Here is a 20,457-nt window from a genome sequence, read left to right as displayed (position 1 = left end):
TTCCTAAATCTTAGAGTGGTGCATCTTCACATATTCTATCTTTTTCCCTCCCTTTTTCATGAACTTATTGGAGTGCCATCTATAGTTAAGCGCACACCTCTGTCTGGAAATAAGTGGTGTTAACTAAGACTTGTCTGATAAGGAATAAGGGTTGTATATATCATAATAGTAACTGTGTTTAGAGTGTTTTACAGTAAGAGTGCTGGAGTGTTTCAAACAGTGCGTTTTTAAATAAATAATAATATACTTTGATACCAAAGCTCTGGTCAGTGTTTGCTTGTGCTATTGTGTCTGAGTGCCTATTGTGTATACTTTGCATACTGCCTAACTCTTCTTGAGGGAAGTCTGACTGCTCGGCCACAGCTACCAGGTAAATCTGGGTGGTACAGACTGCTACCAAGTGGGTTTACTGCTAACACCTGTAGTCCTAAATCTTTTGCAGTGTTCCCAAAGGGAACTGCACAGGTTTCTGCCTAACAAACCCCCCAATCCCCCCCGCTCCGGTTCATTTTATGTTTAGTGCCTATTTGTGATAGTGGACCCACAGAAAAATAGTGGGTTGAGGCGAGTCCTAAAGGACATTTACTGTTATTTTTATAATGTGTGTTCAGTAACGCTATGTATTATGGGCAAAGGATTAATTTGATCGGATCGAGATCTATGTATGTAACATAACAGGATCTATTTTATAGTATATCAATGTGGTGTATTTTCTAGAGGCAAGTGTGTGGACTGTACCTTTGTATCAGCCTGCTACCGTTCCTGAGAGTTAACCCTTGTCTCTCTGTTACCTCCCTTTAAGAGGGTTGGTTTAAATTTTTCTTCCAGTGTGTTAGCCACCCATTAAGGTCCGTGGTTCTAGATGCCTCAACAGAGATTTGTACACAAATTGCTCCAACAGCTGTTGAAGTTGCTTTCTTGGTTTTCGAGAGATCATCAGGCTGTTGCACTTGTTTGGGGGTGGGGGGAAGAGTACCTGGTGGCTTAGGTCATTGTTAAAATAGAATTCAATGTTTGGGGGTTCTACTGGTCCTTTTTGATCCCCTCTGATTTGTTTGTGAGGGCCACTGGGACCTTTACTGAAGTCCCCCTGCAACCATTTTCTGATATATGGCCGCATGATAGCCCATATTCCCCTGGCAACTGGGGTGCTTTTAAGCCCCCACTTTGGACCTAGGGTGTGTATCAATCTAGTCCCTAATTTAGTTTTGGCTTTATCAGGTGTACAGGCCACCAAATGTATATTTATATCCTTATGGTAGCCATCGGAGTACTAATGTCATTGCTTTTGGCCATTTTGTTTTTGGGTCCTTTCTTTGTTCAGGGAAACCAAGGAAACCATGAAGCAGGTCTTAAATAGTCATTTTGCAAACCTGGGCTCACGCCCAACCCTGAACCCTCCTTAGTGGTTTCAACTGGTCTGCACCTGTTCCTGGTGCTGCCCCTAGTTCTTTGGCGGTTCTTTGTGCCACCCTGATTGGCTAGCCACCAGAACCTTTGTTTTTAACCCATCCTGTCTGATTAATTGTATGGATAGGCAAAATGGCAGATTTTTGCTTTGCAGAAAAATAGTCCAATTCCTAGCAAAATTTCCCTGCTTCTCCAGTTTTGCCTTCACAGTGAAATTGCCTCTTTTAGGCTTTTTTCTGCCTGAACATTTGTTTCTTCTTGAGATTTAATTTGATGCCACAACACGTTTTACAACACAATTTTGTGATGTAAGAAATGAAATTTCAGTTGTTTTTCCATCTGAAATTTCGTTTTTTATATGCTACAAAATGACATTTTGTGGAAAATTACATTTTACAAAAAAAAGATTCACCTACATTTGTAAAATGGGTGCAAAATGTTCTGCCAGCGAAACCGAATCGGAGGCAAATGTTACCTCTTATTCTGTTTCACTTGTGGTAATTTCGCCCATCCCTAATTGTTTGGGCTGTCTTGGGCCAGCCCCTGTATGTGTGCTATGTCCATGGGAGACTCTAGGCCTACACTCAGTTCTGTTTGATGTTTTTATGAATGCTGCAGGTTTTTTCTGGCGAAAAGCTGCTGCTGGTATTTTGAGAACATGTCTGGCCATACTTGCTGGGTCTGTCTCTGTACTTTGCTCCAGTTTTCTTTTTCGGCTTCTGGGCATCCTTCCTGGGGTTCCCAATGATCATCTTCACGTGCTGGGCTTATGTTCTGGGAGCAGTCTCTGGGTTGTTTTACGGTTATAGGTCAAAGTTTCGAATGCATAGGATCGAATGCCAAAAGGGTCGAAACAAAAGGTCCTAAAACCATAGGGTCAGATTTTTTTTTTTGAGGAGGTGGGGGGGCCCCCAAACCCCCCTTCTTAGTGGTAAAACCACTTTTTTTTCAAAAACGGAAACCCCGAAAAATATAGATATAAAAAAAAAAAATTGACCCTTTGGTTTTAGGTCAAATTGAGTCTACCCTTTGGCATTCAATCCTTTTGTATTGGGTACTTTAACTAGACAAACAGAGAAGAACACTGTCTGAGTCACTGCCCTGCAGCTGCACAGTGGAGGATCGTTTCTCTCTGTGTATTACAAGATTGGTTTCCTTGTAAGCACAAGTGGATTTTCTCCATGCCTTTGTGCATAATGTCATTTACAACCCACTGCTGAGTGGGCATGAACGCAGGACGTTCTGTTTTTCACCACTGACCACACCAATGAGACTCGCCCTGATGAAGGAAATAATTTCCGAAATGCATTGGCTTTTTTAGTCTAATACATGTGGATTGTGGCAACCGCTTCCTCACTAAGGATTATTAGTGATAGCTTTTTGTTTGAACTACTATGGATAAATCATTTTTGATATGAATCAGAAAGACTCATCTTCCTTTCTCTAAGAAGTATGGTATATTATGGATACTTGAACATATTGTCGTGAACCAGATATAAATACGTGCCCATCTTGGGCCCCATATGAGAGCGGTTGTGTGACCCAGTATTACTTGGTCTCCAGCGTGTGGTACTTTAACTAGACACCTTGTTTTACTGCAGTCTTCCTCTTTTTACTGCCTTGGTCATCTTTCTTCGTGTAGAAAGCTGCCCTTGCCCACAAGAGTCTTGTGACCACCCCCTCCCCCCCAACACCCGCCTCTCCTATTTACTTAAGCTTTCAAGGGTTTCTTACGATATGGGTATTTGAAAAGGCACCAGGTCCTATTGAGAACCCGACATCCAGGGGAACTGTTGGGATAGGTTTTCCCATAAATGTCCAGGTTTTCCCATAGAAGCCTTTAGGCAATTATTCTAGTCAGAAATATAGACAGTAGGAGTTGCCAACCTAAGGTTGCAAACTAGCAGAAATAGGGAAGCCTTGGCTTGTGAGATGGGAAGTCCAAAGGAGGGAGGGGCGGCCATTGGTGTACCATTTCTATACACTTAACAAGCTTTTGCATCATTTGAGTTCTGCCAAACAAACGCTTGAAACACCCTGGGGAGTTTGGATATTCTTAAGGCCATCTGATGCTTGTTAACAGGCTGCTACAGCTCGTTCACATTCTTCTTCTTACCGTGCATAAGCTGTGACAAGTACTTTCCTAGTACTGCATGGAGTACTGCTGTATTTGTATTATTTGATTACATTGTTGTGTGGCACAAGAGTTCTGGGAGAAATCAAACATGCTTTTGGTAATAGCAATAATGGTTTACTATTTCTAAATATTTAGTGGTGCCCACTGTTCTTTCACTTGTTTAAAAACGCTGTTTGAAGTCACTTGCAGAGATCTTTAACCTGTTAAGTATTAGAAAGGGGCATCACACTCTAGACCAGGACTCTTGATACTGGCCAAGGATGCAGTGCACATTAAAACACTTATTTTAGGACCTGGAAGGGGTTCTGTGGATGCCGAGGCAGGATAGGCCTGCCAGAATGTATTGTAGTGATATAACTAACGTCGACTACAGGGGATGCTTGCGATCAAGCCATTGATGGGGTGCATATTACCTCCTTCCCATCCCCGTACACGCCCCTACATGGTAACCCACAATTCACGCCAGCGGCCACCAATGCGCCAAACTTTGATCCATGGTTTCAGGGGTGCTGCCGGATGCTGCCATATATGTTGGTGGGGAGCAAGGTGAGAAAATTTGAGCAGTGTAAGAAGGACTTTGGCTTGGGGGCGCTGCAGAGGTTTTCGTATCTACAGATTAGGCACTGGATCTCCCAGCTGTTGGTTAAGCAGGCGGGTTCTCGTTCCCTCACCCAGTTTTAAAAGTATCTAGACACGGACACGGGAGACAAGGGGGTGGCGGCGTCCATTTATAAACTTATAAAATGGGAAGAAACTTTACAGTCCAGGAAATACATGATCAAATGGGCGCAGGATGTGGGGACGTACATAGAGGAACAGGAATGGGTTAAGCTGTGGTCTCAGATCCCGGAACTTGCAAGATCCATTCAAATTCGGGAGATCTGGCTGAAACTGATGTTGAGATGGCACCTCACCCCACTCAGGTTAAATAAAATATACTCTACTGTATCATGGTTCTGTTGGAGGGAGTGCGGCGCAGTGGGCTCCTGGGCTCATATTTGGTGGGAGTGCCCAAAAATAGATCCCTTTTGGCCTCCGGTCCAGCGGGCGATCGCCCAGGTGTTGGGAGTCGAGCAGGGCTGTGACAGAGGGCGGGACTTATTAGGCCTTAATGGGATGCAGACAACCCTGCCTACTAGAGCGGACCGCAAACTTTGTGTTAATGTTGGCAGCTGCATTGGTCCTGGCCCGGAAGTGGAAGTCGAAGGACCCCCCACAGGAACATGAGTGGGTTGCGAGGCTGTGGTCATTGGTGGCCATGGAGTGGCTCACCTACTCGTTCCAGGGGCTCCACATGCGGTTCATGTCGGACTGGGCCAACTTGTTGTCCTATCTAAAAGTGGGAGCCCGCCATGCCTGGTGCCCCAAGGCCATGGAACTACTGGCCATAATTCGCCCTCAGGATGAATCGGACCTGTGAAGACATGTGTGTTAGCGCACCTATCCTTTTGGGAGGCCGTTTTGAGACACTGGTTCTATGACCTTTAAGTAATGACAGAGGAACCTTTTTAGAGGGGACTGCGTGCGGGTGTATGGAGTAAAAGGGACTATGGACTAGGAGTAAGGTAGTCACTACGGTGAGTAACTTTATTATACTCCTACGTCCCGTCCCCTTTCCTCCATACTTATAGGAGATTCCCAAGCACTCCTCTCAGGAATTACAGGTGGATGGAAACTCCTTACTGAAACAGGTTCTTAAGCACAGCTTGACCGGACTGAGCATCATCCCTGGAGCTCAGATCCAGACAGTAATGCTTACAAAAAGCCGATGGGGAGGCCCACGTAGACGCTTTTGCGATGGTCTCCCAGGGAACATATTTTTGGAAGGCAACGGCAGCCGCCTTGCCCCGCACAAGATGAACATGAATTCCATTTGGGGCCCGAAGACCCTGAATGGTATACACCTCAGAAATACAGGCAGCGATCCACCGGGAGATGGACGCTTTCGAGGCCGGCTTTCCTTGCGGATTTCTGAAGGTCACGAAAAGCTGCAAGAAGTTCCTGAGCTCAGATGTTCTGTCCAGATAGAACTTAAGGGCTCTTCTAACATCCAGACAGAGCAGAACCCTTTCGGCCGGGTCCAGGAAGAATACAGGCAAAGAAATGGACTGATTCAGATGAAAATCAGAGACCACCTTAGGAAGGAAGGTGGGATTTGTTTGCAGGACAACCTTCTCTTTATGAAAAGTAAGGAATGGATGCTCAACCGACGAGGTCTGAAGCTCACTTACACGCCTTGCCGAAGTCACAGCAATCAAAAAGTACACTTTCCAGGAAAGGTACTTAAAATCGACCATAGCCATGGGCTCAAAAGACTTATGACACAAGGCCGTAAGGACCACATTCAAATCCCACCTTGGATGCAGAATGCGAACAGAAGGATAAAGATGCATCATGCCCGCAAAGTGTCTTTTAATAACTTGATTAGACAGTGAAAAGGAACACTGGTCAGTGGACAAATAAGCGGCAACAGCCAATAAATATGTCCTGCAGGACAAGACATGGATGCCAGTCTGCCAAATGTGAGACAAAAAAGACAGGACCATGTTGATAGTAGCCTCCCTGGGGTCTAGCTGCCTCGCCAAACACCAGTGACAGAATCGCAGCCATTTACTTTCATACTGAGATCTGTGCGAGTGAGATCTGAACTCCGGCACCAAGTCGCCAAGCTGAACGATTGTGGGGAGGGGTGCCACAGTTGTTGATCGCTCTGGTGAAGCAGGTCAGGAACCTGTGTAAACTTGAGCGGCGGGCACACTGATAGATGCTGAAGCTCCAAAAACGAGAACCTGGCTGGCCTCTCATGAGCTGAATAGCTCCAGGGCTGCAAAGGAGAGGGATGCCAAGAGGGGCCCCTCACCAGCTTGGTTGACATATCAAAGGCGCAGACGCCGCAGGGAGCGAGACTGCATGTTGTAATGGCATCCAAGCGTTCCAGTCAAACTGGACGAAACGGTGCAACAGAAAAACACTGTTCACCCGAAAAGATGCACCCAGCACCCAACGCCGATGGCGTAGGTCTAAGGGAAGAGTCCAAAATGGCCATCGCAGTTCACGTGGGAACGGGCACCATTTCCTCAACACCTGAGAAACTGCGTCACATGTGCGAGTGAGGCAGGGCTCTCCACAGACAGGTCAGGGGTCTTCACTTTAGCCTTGACACAAGGAACCTCAGAAGAGCCGGTACTTTGGCCTAGGATGTTTCAGAGACATACTAGTAGCCAAATTAGCCTCTGAAAGAGTAACCTCTGCAACAGAGGAATTATGGTCAGTGACCTCACTCTGTGCCCCCTCAACAGAACCGGTATCCCCACTAGAGCGGGACTGATGAGGAACCCACCTCACCAACAAGACCTTAACAGGCCTCTCAGTTCTGTCGGTCGCCTTAGCCTCCAAAAGAGGAACCTAGGACCAGAGTCCAGTATCAGCTCCCTCACGAGGGGCCTCGAACCTTGGTTCGGTACAGAAAACCTCAATAGAGGCCTCAGGGCAAGCTCCAGTACCCACCGCCTCAGTAGAACTTGGCTGTTGAATAGCCCCCACAGGAGGGGCCTCGGATTGCAATCCGGTGTGAGTAGGCTTTTACGGAGACCCTCGGAGAAAACTCTGGTACTTTTCTTAGGCCTGGAAGGCACCTGAGGGGAAATCCCAGTGACAGAGTTTTTAAAGCCCCTCCTGGTCCGCGAAGACCCCAGGAAGGAGTTCCCCGGTCGGGGTGCCCTAAAAATGAAAGAACTTACCGGGCGCCTCTTCTCATCGATGAAACTCTGAAAATGCAGAGGAGGAACGTGCAGAAACACCGCCTCCCACCGTTCCAGACGATGTTGAAGTGCCCGGACCGAAAGGGAATCGCAATAGAAGCATGAGTCCCACCGGTGGTCCGGACTCAAACACTAAACAAAGAGGATGGGGATCCGCCCTAGCGAAGCCTCGTTTGCAGGAAGAACAATTAGGAAAATCAAACCGAAGCGGCATAGATGGACTACCACGCGACTGCTAAGCCTGAGCAGGAGAGGACAACACTGGAAGGAAAAAAAATCTTCCGAAGATGCAGGTGCGCCCAGTCCCGAACGTGCGGAGTAAAGGACTGGGCGATGCGCTGGGTGGAGCTAAGGAGGGACGGGTTACGGCCGCGTGGGTTACCCTATGTAAAAAGAGGACACCTTTTTGAAAAATGTGATGCTTTTTACAAAGTGCTCCGGTCCCATCCCACAGGACGGAGGAATGTCCCATAAGTATGGAGGAAAGGGGACGGGACGTAGGAGTATGAATTAAACAGAGATAATCAAATTTCAGTTTTTATGCTAACATACCAAGGCACATAGCAGTGAGACTACAGTGAAAGGGTAACTTTTGGTGGTTGGTAGGATAAGATTCTTAAGAGGGATACTAGCACTACACGGGGGGGAAAAATCAATTTAAAAAGGAAAATGATAAGTGCTACTGCAACTATAATTTTGTGGCTAGATTATAAAGAAGACAAATGCTGCCCGTGAAAAGGGTTAAGCTGAAGTCTTAGCCCCCCACCCCCCTGCATACTGTGTGTCTCTATGTGGGAATTTGTTTATTCCAAATATGACTAAGGACTTATGCAATGGACTAAGAGGACAGAAAAGTATGGTGCTAACACATGGAGATCAAAAACAGGATGCACAGAGGATTCTGACCATTATAACAAGTTACTAGGGTATTTATGGGATTACTTATAGGGTGGAACAAATGGCAAGGTATCAAAATGGGATATGCTACGTTTTGCTAAGGGGAAGGGAAATACTTACAACCAATACTTGAGTGGGGGTAGCTTGGACAGCTAACCAGGTCTCTGGACAGGGACAGGAGTCTGGTCACTGTGCACCAGCTAATCTCTCCTCTAGGGACTCAGCGAGGCAACCGGGGTCTGGTGTCAGTAGATAGCGAGGTGCATCAGCTGGGCAAAGCAGGTCTGGTCAGAGGATGATCCCAAAAAGGGTACCACTGCCTTTCCCCCTTGCTCCCTGAATTATTGGGATTTTTGTGGGGTTTAATTCTGGATGATGGCACTTCCAGGATAAATCAGCTAGCTCCGGCCTGGCTTCTGGAATCTGGAATTTTGCTGGGTAAATATGGAATGTCAATCTCTGGATGTGCTGGAGCTGGAAAGTCAGAAGAGAGTGTCTGCCCAGAGCTCTCTAGGCCTCCCCTTTATACAAGGAGCATGACAGGGTATTTTTACTATGTGGGCTGAACTAAGCTAGGCCTACCTCTAAAATCGAATAGGTCAAGCTTTACTGTCGCCTCACCCCTGGAAAAATATTGGACTGAAGGAGTTGACTCAGTTTTATGCTGTGTGCATTTATGATATACAGGGCCATGCCACAGTTACTTTTACCAAAATTGGTTATGACACAAAAATTCACCTTTTTACAGTTGTTGCGCTTTTGAAAATCACATTGGCAGATTCCATATTTTACACAGATCCTGTCATTCCAACTCCCAAGTTTTTTGGAATGCCGTTTAGTCCTTCTAATAATCTTTGGCAATTTCTAATGGCAATCGTCTCCCCTAAAAATCTACAAATCGGTACATTGAAGCCGATCAATGAGTGACATATTTGCATCCAACTTTCATAACCGTGTCATGAACAATTTTTTCATAAATGTCATTTTTCTGGTGTTTGCGCCTCCCTCCCCCATGCTAGAGAGGTCCACATAGTCTTGTTTTAAAGGCACGAAAATGACAAACTGTTAAAAATTTCACATTACTGCATTTTCAGGTTGCAGAAATAAGTTTTAAGAAGAAAAGTCTTTTGACCCAGGTGGGCCAGCTTTGTCCCCAAAGAGGCAGTCTTTCCACCTGCCAAGCCAAATGTCTCTCTCTGGCCCACTGGCTCAAAGGTGGTCATGACGACTTCTTTGACCCTGGCAGTTGCAGCTAAGGAGAGTTGTCACCAGGAATTCACACCTATGGGTCCTGGCAGTCCATTGTCTTTTGGCTGCAGAATGCCAAGCAGTCTGAGATTGGGAAATCCCCCACGTTGGCCCTTTTCATGTGCCCAGGGGGCTGGTCCACTTGGGGGAAGTAATTCTGTTCCCAGGAGAGGCAGGGCAACTTTGAAGTGCCTGCCTTGCAAAAACCGGTTTGACAGCACATTCTGAAGTCTTCAAACAGCTTTTAATTTTTTTTTTCTTTCACAAAAGCCAAGTCTTTTGGGACTAATATGTACATTATAGGGCAACCCCCAACTCCAATCACATTTCTGTGCAAGCACAGGGCATAATTTTAACATTTACTTTTAAAAGACCTGTACTTGCTTGGCAAAAGCACCATTTCACACGTGGGTTAATTCTTCTTGAATGTCACTTTTACAGATGCGATTTTTCCTTGCATCCATATTCTGAACATTATTTATAACCCTAGTCAATTTCTCATACACAGAAATCTGTCCAAAACAAGGATTCTCTGAAACTGACATCAAACAAAAGTAGAGGGCTTTTCTGAAGAGTTTGAACGGTGTTAGATTGTTGCAAAGGGAAAATGTTTGCCATGCGGCTGAAGTTAATTTCTCTGCTATTTTACAGATTTGCTTGACAGATTATGCTTTTCATGGAGGACTGGCCTCTTTTGCTGGTGTATGGCTTGAAGATAGATGGGCATGAATGTGTCTTACTGGAAACACTCATGTTGAAAAGATGGAAAGGGCATCCGTGTCAAGCCATTTTAACACAGAATATTTTCTTTTCCAGTCGGAGGTTTTAAGCTGGCAGCATAGCAGCGCTGCACTAGGCTGCTTTTGAATTCTTTTTGGTGCACATGAAGAAAAATAACTTGCAGTAATTCTCAGGGTATTCTATGTTTCATCTCGCCCCATATGTGCCTCGTAAAGACAGGGCAGCCATTATTTTGGTGACTGCAAAATGCATTTTTGATGCAAGACAATAGTGTTCAACGGAGCCAGCGCAGCCATTCTGCTGGTGACTGCTGAAGTGCAGTTTGGTAATGTTGGGGAGTTCTGCTAGGCTGGTAAATGTACCCCACAAACTAGTGACCACAGGGTCCCCTGAGGTTAATTATGGAAGGTCCAGAGGTATGAACCGACAATGGAATTTCCCAAAAAGATTGTTCCAGGAAGGAGGGATGAACTGATGAGTACAACTCACCTTTTACAGATGTGCTTTCAGGACCCTAACAGCCAGGGACTTGAAACTCGACCCAATGATAAACCAGATGGTGGAAATGAAGAATAATCAGCCTTCCTAGGAGTGAGACCATTCAGCAAGAAGTAAATGCAACAGCAAGGATGGCTCGTAGAAGACTGGGGAACCTGGCCAAGCACGTCCTGGTGGTCCGATGAGCAAAGGTGGGCAGCACCACAGTAGGAAAAAGGTCTCGCAATGAAGCCAAGGCTTCCCTATTTCTGCTAGTTTTCAACCTTAGGTTGGCAACTACTCCTGTCTATATTTCTGACTAGAATAATTGCCTAAAGGCTTCAGCCTTTCCTATCTTACCCCCTCCTGGGCATTCTATGGGAAAACCTGGACATTTATGGGAAAACCTATCCCAACAGTTCCCCTGGATGTCGGGTTCTCAATAGGACCTAGTGCCTTTTCAAATGCCCATATCGTTGCACTCGGCACTCCTGTGCACTTGCATTCTTCTCCCTGATGTTTATTTCCTCATTCTTCCTCTCCCTCAGCATTTCCCCTCCTTCTCTCTCGCCTTCTTTCTCCTCTGTATTCCCTTCTTGTGTGTCTGTTGGTCTCACAAACTTGGCTACACATTCTTTCTTTTACTATGTAGCTCTCCAGTCTTCTCACCACTCTCCTATCTTACTCTCCACTCTGCTCTCTCCTTTACCCACTACTCTCCGGTCTTCTCCCCTCCCCTCCCCACTGTCCTCCTTCCTCTCCATTCACACAGCTGCCCGTTTCACACGCTCATACACTCGTCTCACTCACTTGGTATCGTACTCTTTCTCCTTAATCCTCACTCACAACTTTCAACAGTCATTCAGACACACTAATACACAGGTAACATTCTCTTTCACAGTCACTACCTCACCTCTTAGGTTCTCCACCAGTGTCCTTCATGTTCTGTTCAACTATCCTTCCTCCGCCTGGTCTCTTGGTCCGCCTCCCCTCAACCTGACCGCACCAGCACTGCCAAACAACCCACACCCAGCACTCCATTCTTCCCCGTACTATAGTGTTCTAGTTCTGACTCTCCCTTCTCTTCCATTATCTGCCACGCTCACCTGACTCTAGGGAACAATATTTACCTCCCTTTTTCACCAGCGGCCAGGTAATACAGGTAAAATACTTTAAAAAATCCTTCAAGCCCTGCATTCCTTTTCATCGCAGTTTTGTGAGCCGTGACTGATGGCGTCTTTACAATCTGCTCATGTGGTGTGTAGCTTTCGCTCTGCTGCGTTGGAGTGTGTTTTGTCAGTGCATAGTAAGCGGTTTCCATCTGACTACAGGTAAGTTGTGTAGTGGTCCACTTTCCTCTCTCTCGTGGATCTTTTGATTTTTCTGCTGCCAGGGTTTCTGGGACCTGTAGTTCTACACAAGAAAAGAGAATACTGCCCCTAAAAAGTGCTGTGAGGCATTGGGTGATGACGGGTGGCACCGGGTTTAACAAGCATGGCACATGTGGGGGTTTTAAAGACTGAGCCCCATTCCCAAACTCCCCCCGCACCCTCCTGCACCCTGAACACGGCTGGCTCTGTCTTACGTCCAGATTGGATCTGGAAAATGGGAGTCTGTTTTTGGATCTGTGAAGGCATCATGAAGTAAGACACAGACTACAGATTCAAAGTTCAAAATAAAATGCTTTATTAAATCAAATGTCAAAATGGTAGCAGGCCTTACTTGCCCTATGCTAAGGTGGGATTTCCTACCTGAACGAAACCAAGGAAAGTCTGAGTCAAAGAGTTCAACTTAAGTCTGTCTGTGTCTGAAACCTATCCTTGCCCACAACACTAAAGCGAACAATGTGTAGGGATGTCGCTAATAAAAGAAATGGTGATCAATGCAAAATGCTGAGCTTCTGCCAGCTCTTAACTACCTCTTCAGCTCCCCTTCCCCCAAGTTCGACAGTTCCACAAAAGCCTCAAGATTACCTTTCCCAAGTTCAAGGCAGTATAGCCCCACACAATCATCTGCTCTGGGTTCCCTTCCCCAAGTTCGATGCAAAATAGTTCAAACGAAAAGGGGTCTTGAGGCTCCGTCCTCAAGACAGTAATTGCAGTTCATCAAGTCTCAGGGCTCCCTTCCCCAAGACTTCAACGTAGCAACTTGTACTGGTTTCAGTCTTTCAAAGTTCAAAACAAACCTAGGTCACCTTGACCCTCCTTCTAGAGTGCATTAACAGTTCACTCAGTGCTCCTTCTTGGCTTATTTCACAGTCTTTGGCTTTCCCAATTCAGGCCTCCCTGGTCTAGGTGCATTTGTCAGACCACATGTTCCACCCATCACAGGTCGTGCAACCAAGAACCCTAGGCTCTTCAGCCCACACAGGTTGTTCTGTGTGTCCTTGTGTACAGATTCACATTCACTTAACTTCTTTGTCAACTTCTTGGCTTTATGAGCAGGTTCACACTCCCCTGGCTTCTCCTGGTTACCCTCTTGCCTTTCCATCATGTGTCACACGTCTTATGCCAGTCTTTGGCCTTGGCACACTGTATCCATTCATAAAGTCCACTTAAAGGTGGTTTTATGTATTCTCCATCTTCTGTCGCACTTTCAAATTTTCACACTCTTAGTAATATTCTGTCTCTTTTTACCTGCACACGTCACTTTTGTGCTGTCTTTTTTATTGTCTTGTGCATCTTCCCCTCATAGTGCCATTTGGAGTACTATATACACATCTGCCTTTTTTGCTGTACATGGCCATCACTGTCGTCTGCCTGCATCTCATTCTGGGAGTCCTCTGAGGTTGCTGCTGTAGTGGTGGTCCAATAGTCGGTGTGTTGGATGAGTTTCCAGAACTGCTCCATCGGAGCCTGCAGCCATGAACTAATGGGACCCAATAACCTGATAAATGAAGTAACCGCTGTACCTGGGGCCACTGAAATTCCTTCAACAGAACCAAGGCATGAATCCAGAAGGCTACCAAATTCAGGAACTCCTAATTTGGTCCTTGGGTGAATTGGAGAACAAGAAGTGAGTAAACCTTCCCGATTTGGCTCATCCCCCTCCGTCTACGGTTGTATGAGAGTAATGCCTTGGTCCTACCTCTCCCTTGCCTAGCCTTGAACCATGGGTTTCTGGTCAGGCATCCTCCCCTTGATCTCCCCTAAGGTGGTTGGATTGGGAGAGGCTCTGTTAAAGAACTTTACTTCTGTTATTGTACTTTGGAACCCTTACAAACTACTTGTTTGCTCAAGACTACACATGTTCAACTTCCTGAAGAGATTCCTAGCCTTCTGAAAAGGATATCACTTGAAAATCACGTAAATAAAATGCAGAATGCGCTCTAACTGCACATTCGGTATTTACGAAAATGGCAAACCCCAGAATACCGAACAAGGGGAGCAGGGGGTGGCGGGTGGGAGCGGGAGACGGGTGGGGGCAGAGGGGGGGTGGGGGGGTGCCCCGCTCCCTTTGAACAGTATAGTGGGTTTAGGGATTGCAGGGGTGTTCCCCGCTTCCATTGCATGGAGAGCAGGGGATAATAAAGTTTAATAAGAAGACCTTTGTCCTAATGTTCCAACCCACATTTGGGTTTGGAAACTGACGTCGCAGGGAAAGGGCCTAGACGAGGGAACGGAAAGAAGGTGAGTGTGCAGCCCACAGGTTTTTAGGGGGAAACGGGTAGCGGGTAAGGGGGATGCAGGAAATGGTGATCTAAGTGATCAAAGCGCACTACCATTTTCGGATTTGACATTTTTAGACACCCAAAATTACAGGGCCTGCAGTGATCACTGATCCCTGAAAATACTTGTATTGGGACCTCTGGCTCTAAGGGCACCAGGCTCATTCTTTTCAGGCTAGGGTACGACTGTTTAAGAATAGTACCTGTGTTTTCAGGTTTTGCATGGTGTTTCGTAACTCCTTTATTTTCAGCTGTTAAGAGTAGATTTCCCTTTTTGTATAAAATTCTCTCCACCTGCACTTTTTGACTCGTTCTCCTGAGTGAGTGGGAACCTTTTTGCACACTTGCTCATTCTTTTACTCTGCTTTTGGGAACCTTTTTTGGTATTTCATTTTGGAGTCATGTTTTCCTCCAACTTTTCTGGCATCCATATTTTACTAAAGCAGCAGGACAGCAGTTTCTGTACAGTGTTGCTCGAAGCTCCTAGAGCATTCCACTTTAATGTTTCGTTACTTTACCTTGGTTAACTCCGTTAACAAGGCAGTGGAATACTTTTTATCCTACCTGCTTTTTCTTTTGCAAGATCAGCACACACCACCTTATGTGGAGGGCTGAGGGGATGCCATGTATGCCTTTTCTCAACTCTTGTAGCTTTTTGGTTACTGTGATAAGCTCTCTGTTCAGGCTGCCAGTGTACCTTTTTGCACGACCAGTGTAACCTCTGAACATTATGAGACTCTCGTAGGATAGGGTTGGACTCTTTATGACAGGCTGGAACAAAGTTACTAAACATTATTATAAGAGTTTGGAAAAGTTTGCATATATGTTTCAGATGGTTTTACATTATGATTTGTTCCTGAAAAGCTATTCTAATTTGACTACATCTGTGGTTTATTATCCAAAGAATATTTCAAGTGTTCTTATAGTACTTACTTGACTTGAAAGTTACAACAGTGTGCCTTAGTGTGTATAATAAATAACTATTTGGTATATAACTTGTAATCTAATTTATATTTCTTTATTTATTGGTTATTTGTAATGCACCTACGTAGCATAACTGTGGCAAGGTGCATCAAGACAAGAGGGGAGGAACTGGGATGAAGAAAAAAATACAGAAGCGATCCTACTAAGCCTTGAGACATTCAGATTGTGCAAGTGCTGAACAAGAACATGCATGGGAGAGGATGTCGGGGAGGAAACAGAGATGATGAAAACAAAAACATTCCTAGTAGGCCTTGAGACATTCAGAACGTGCTAGTGCTGTAACATGAAATGTAGGAGGGAGGGGAGGAAGGAGCAATGACTAGGCGGGAGGAAGAAACTGTATCATTGTTTTCTTGGACCAAGTGTATGCTGTGAGTTCTTTGTACCTCATTACAGCCCTACTCCCTCCTTACACTAAGCCTTGCTGCTCGCTATTCTACGAAACTCTTGTGTGATCCAGGATAAGCCTAAGTAGTGTAAGCCTGTTCACCCAAGTTGGGCTTTCCGAAGCGCTATCTCACAGTAGTTTTGTAATCCGCCCTAACATAAGTCTATTAAATTCAAATTGTTGATCACTTACCTGGTCCGATTTCTTTATTCACTTGCTTTATTACACTTACAGTATTCTGAAAACTGTTTCTAGCTGTATTTTCAAAGTGACGTGTTAGTGCTCCTAGCAGAGCACACCAATGTGAATATATATATATATATATATATATATATATATATGTATGTATGTATTCGTTTAATTGTGTTTTTCATTGCTAATGCCTAAATAAAGAACTGTTTGTATACATTCCCTATCTGAAGTATCTGTTTATTGCTGTCATGTCTTGGCCCTTACTGAAATGCTATTGTCTAAACCGTCCCATATGTCTGCCTTTTATTGGAGCTCTGTCATATCTTTACTGCCGTTTGTCAGCCCCTCTATAATCAGTCATATCCCTTTCCTCTCAGTGCTCGCTTAACCTCATGTATATCGCTCTGCCTTTTCTTAGATTGCATGATCAGATGGTAAAGATGAACCAGAGTCTACACCGACTACAGGTAACATGGAGGGAATCCCAGCAAAGCTCCAGCCCGACATCTGAGGCCCTGCGTGAGCAATTTGAGCGGCTTATGACAGTCTACCTCTCCACCAAGGCTGTCATGACAGAACCCCAGATGCTGCAGAACTGCCTGAACCTGCAGGTTTCAATGGCGCTTCTCCTGGTGCAGTTTGCTATCGGGAACAGAGGAACCGAGACAATTGAACTGAGCTTCCCATTGCCAGAGGTGCAGCACAGCATGCTGGCATTTGTACCAGGTGATTTACTTGTCTTCCTGAGGAGTATTTGCAGGGGTTTATAATCTGTACATGCCATCCCTGCGATGCATATGCACTGCTTCTTCAGCTTCGATTTACACCATCTTAAAGGCCATATCTCCTGCACTCTCTAATCCCAAACTCCAAAAGGTATGTCATCCCTAACCCTAACCTTAGCAACTATGTTTTGCCTGCAGAGTTCTTTGCTGACAACCTGGGAGACTTCTTCATCTTCCTCCGGCGTTTTGCCGATGATGTCCTGGAGACCTCGGCAGACTCACTGGAGCAGGTCCTGCACTTCGTCACCATCTTCACAGGGAGCGTAGAGAGGTGAGAGGCCCTCTGCACCAGGATAGGGACCGTAGAGCACTGTGAAGCTCCCTCCAACACCAAGATGGAGCATAGGGATGTTAAAGGGTCTTGCTGATATCAAAATGGGAGTATAGAGAGGTGAGGGCTACTGTGCACCATCTTGGGGCACATACAGACATTAGCGGGACTTGGCACCAGAACGTAGCGCATAAAGGGGTGTAAGGCCCTTTGCTCCACAACAGGAAGCATACAAATGTGAGTCGTCTTTGGCACCAGTAATAGTCACTGTATGGACAAGTGGCCCTTTCTTGACCTAGAAATACAGAGGAAAGAGAACGTTGGCCGGAACTCAAACCTGATTTGGTGCTATGAACACAACCAGTAGTTTCGATAGTGGAAATTGCAGAGAAGCCCATGTTGATCAGGGACTGGAAGTGTAGAGGGGCAGACACTAACCCAAGTTGATAATACAAAGAGAGGGCTGCTCCTTTTTTCTGCAGAAGATTGTCACTGGCTGATTAGGTGATGTAGCAGCAGGGAAATGCAGCGTTGGATACGCCTCTGCTTGTATGTACAGTAACAAAGCAATGTGAAGTCAAACTATGATCTCAAACGTATAATGTATAATGTGCAATCTGTAAAGATCTCCTTTGGTGCCAGTCATACCCACTGAATAGCCTATTTCGTCATTAACACATCACTCTTTTAAAGAGGCTTTTAGCAGAGCAGGTTGAAAGTTCCATAGGAAATTACTTGTGAAGTGCTTGGTTGCTTCCCAAAGCTAGGTCAGTGCTCAATAAAAACCCTAATCATAATAACAAAAACTAAGCCATGCCAACCCTCAGTATTTTCTTTCTGCAGATCACTTATCCCCGCATATCAGAGATATGTTGTTTCTTCTACTCAATTTGCTTGTTTGTCGCTATTTAGCAGGTGCTTTTTTAGTGTATTCTCAAATGCGCCAATACGACTGCTTCAGAGTAATAGCAAAATGGGGTAAAATGAATCGACTCAGTAAACAAAGGGCTTTACACATCTAAGTGTGATCTGAGGGCACGAGATCCAGGGTATTTGGATGGGCTCCCAGTTTTAGTAAATGATGGCAGAAAGTCTGCTAGTTTGCCCAACTTTTGCAGGACCTCGATGTCCTACTTGGTGTCCAATTCTCATAGTTTTTTGTAAGTGTTAAGCTGGATTTCCAAAATCAGCCCTGGGGTAGAGTTTGGGAAGCTAACCGTCAATGGTGAACAGTAAAGAAAGTGAAATCTACCGAACCCAATTAAGGTAGGTGACTTGAGAGGGGTGCGAGAGTGATCGAGGGCTACAATGAGACGCACACAGCACTTGAACAAGTCAAGTTAGATTGAGAATTATAAAAATATACAATGATTTATTTGGCCTTTAAAATACACGTTAAGCAATTCCTTCAAGTAAGTATTGTTGCACAAATATTAACTACTATAGCTTTTACACCCTGCGGGGGGGGGGCGGACATGGGCTTTAACAGCCCACCAGGCCGGCTCGGGCGTCCCCTCAGGCTGTGACCCGTTAAAGCCCATGTCTGCCCCTCACCCGGGCCGTGAAAGCTATTTGCATCCTGCGATTTACCATGGTGCAGATGGTTTTCTTTTTCATCCGACGGGAGATCAGCTCTATGCGAGCTCATTGGAGAAAAAAATGTGTAAAACAATGCCCGTCGCCATTGAAACTGACAAGGAACTAGTTCCCTTTTCGGATGAGGGAAGTCGTGGAAAGCATGTAAAATAATGGCCACTGTCATCCGAAAAGGGACCTAGTCCCTTTTCTATTTTAATTGTGGCAGACAGACGGGAGGAGATCTGGTCCGGAGAGCAAGTCTCGGGTCACGCAGGTAAGTTGGTGTCGGGGGCGGGGGGGAGTGCAATTGGGTTATTTTGGGGGGGGCAACATGGAGAGGCTCCCACGTTAGAAAAAAAAAAAAAGCGACATCTGGGGAAGGGCCTCAGGTGGCTGGAAAAGCAGGTAAGGATTGTGTCGGTTGGCGCACCCTCCCCGGGTGAAAATATTAAATACATATAAGCATTCACTCTTGGGGGTTCTAGAGAGAACCCCTACACTTTAACTTAGACAGGTAAGCAACAGTTAGCAGATGTATCAGCAATACTTACCATAACAATGTGGTAAAGTCAGTGAATAGATAGAAAAACTGTTGATTCACAACTAGTAAAACACAGATAAGTAATCACTTGAGAAAATAAAGTTCAAACACCTGAGAACAATCCTAGAATTAAATCCATCGCTCTTAGTAAGTCCAGGTCTGACATGGATATAGGGCCTAGTGCCCTAGAGTCACCAGTTCCACTACTTATACTGTTTAGGTTGGTTTACTATTGGATTGAGCAATGCCAGTGGTTGTGATTCATGTTCAAAACATTCAGTTAAGTATTTCCCTCATCCCACAATACTAGAGAAGGCCTTGGGGGTGTGGGGGAATCCTTGACTTGACCACCACCCAATTTGAGTCCGCAAAGGCAGAGATAAGCCAGGCCATTTTGCCCATGTACCCCTATGGAGGAGGAGGGGGAACAAAACAGATATGTCAAGTTACCCCCCGCATTACTCCGATTTTTCCCTGAGACCACTTCAGAGGTTCTGGAATCCATTGCGCCCACTTACATCTGCACTTGGCCCTGTCGAGGGAAGTCCAGGGGTTGTGGGTGCAGAGGTCATTATAGGATGCAGGATTTAGTTTTGGTTGGTCGCAGAACCCATATTGTGGTTCTTGGGACTGGCTTATCTAGTCACTGTGTACACAAAAGGAAGAAGACTTCTGTGTAGCAGGAGACCTCCAGGGAACAAAGACGACTGGAATCAACGGTAGTCACCACTGTCAGGCGATCTTCGGTTGGTGAACAAAGGAGCAGGCCCTTCACAGCTTCTATTGGGAATGGAAGGCTGAACTTCAGGAGCAGGCCACTTGTAGCTCAAGTTGAAGTGCCTCCAAGGATGCATTAACAATAGCCGCAGCAAGATGGCCCAGGAGAGAGGTCAGTCCACCGGTTGGTCCAGGGACACTTCTGAATGTTCAGCTGGCATGGTTCTTTGAGCAGCGGTTGAGACTGGTTGTTCTGACCGGTCATGGGGACGAAACACTGACAAGGGCCTTCTTGAGTTCAGGACATAGGAGGATGTTCATTTTTTCTTTGTTCCTCTCAGACTTCTACAGGACACCCTTTCTTTTTGCTTTTTGTGCTGGCCAGATGTTTTGGGAGGGAAGTACAGCCTTCAGCTTTACTTTCCATGCTTTGTGCTCATTTTATGGGGAAACCAATTAGTCCATAAGACTATCAATACCGGGATACAGTCCTCCTTAATGGATTTCTTGTATTTTTAAAGCTGCACCCATTGCCTTAAAGTGAAGTGCGGTTTGGATATACAATGTGGACAGGATGGGCTGGTGGTAGCAGATATTTTTCTATTCATTTTTTTACTTTTTACTCACGCACTTTGCGTTTTACTGCTTTGTGCCATAAAGTGT

General features: G+C 45.5%; 1 protein-coding gene across 4 annotated transcripts in view; it reads left to right on the top strand.

The window, feature by feature from the left end:
* Positions 1-20,457, top strand: part of UBE4A (ubiquitination factor E4A) — a 915,337-nt gene that overhangs the window by 581,856 nt on the left and 313,024 nt on the right. For all 4 annotated transcript variants that reach the window (XM_069614443.1, XM_069614440.1, XM_069614441.1 and 1 more), the window contains 2 exons: positions 16,321-16,628; positions 16,826-16,958. In XM_069614443.1, the coding sequence (XP_069470544.1) occupies positions 16,321-16,628; positions 16,826-16,958 (441 nt within the window). The remainder of the gene's footprint in view (positions 1-16,320; positions 16,629-16,825; positions 16,959-20,457) is intronic.

This window comes from Ambystoma mexicanum, chromosome 9, assembly GCF_040938575.1.
Source record: "Ambystoma mexicanum isolate Mex_15411 chromosome 9, UKY_AmexF1_1, whole genome shotgun sequence".
NCBI classification, from domain to species: Eukaryota; Metazoa; Chordata; class Amphibia; order Caudata; family Ambystomatidae; genus Ambystoma; species Ambystoma mexicanum.
The sequence above is the reverse complement of the archived record's forward strand: the minus strand, read 5'-3'. Positions and strand labels throughout refer to the sequence as shown.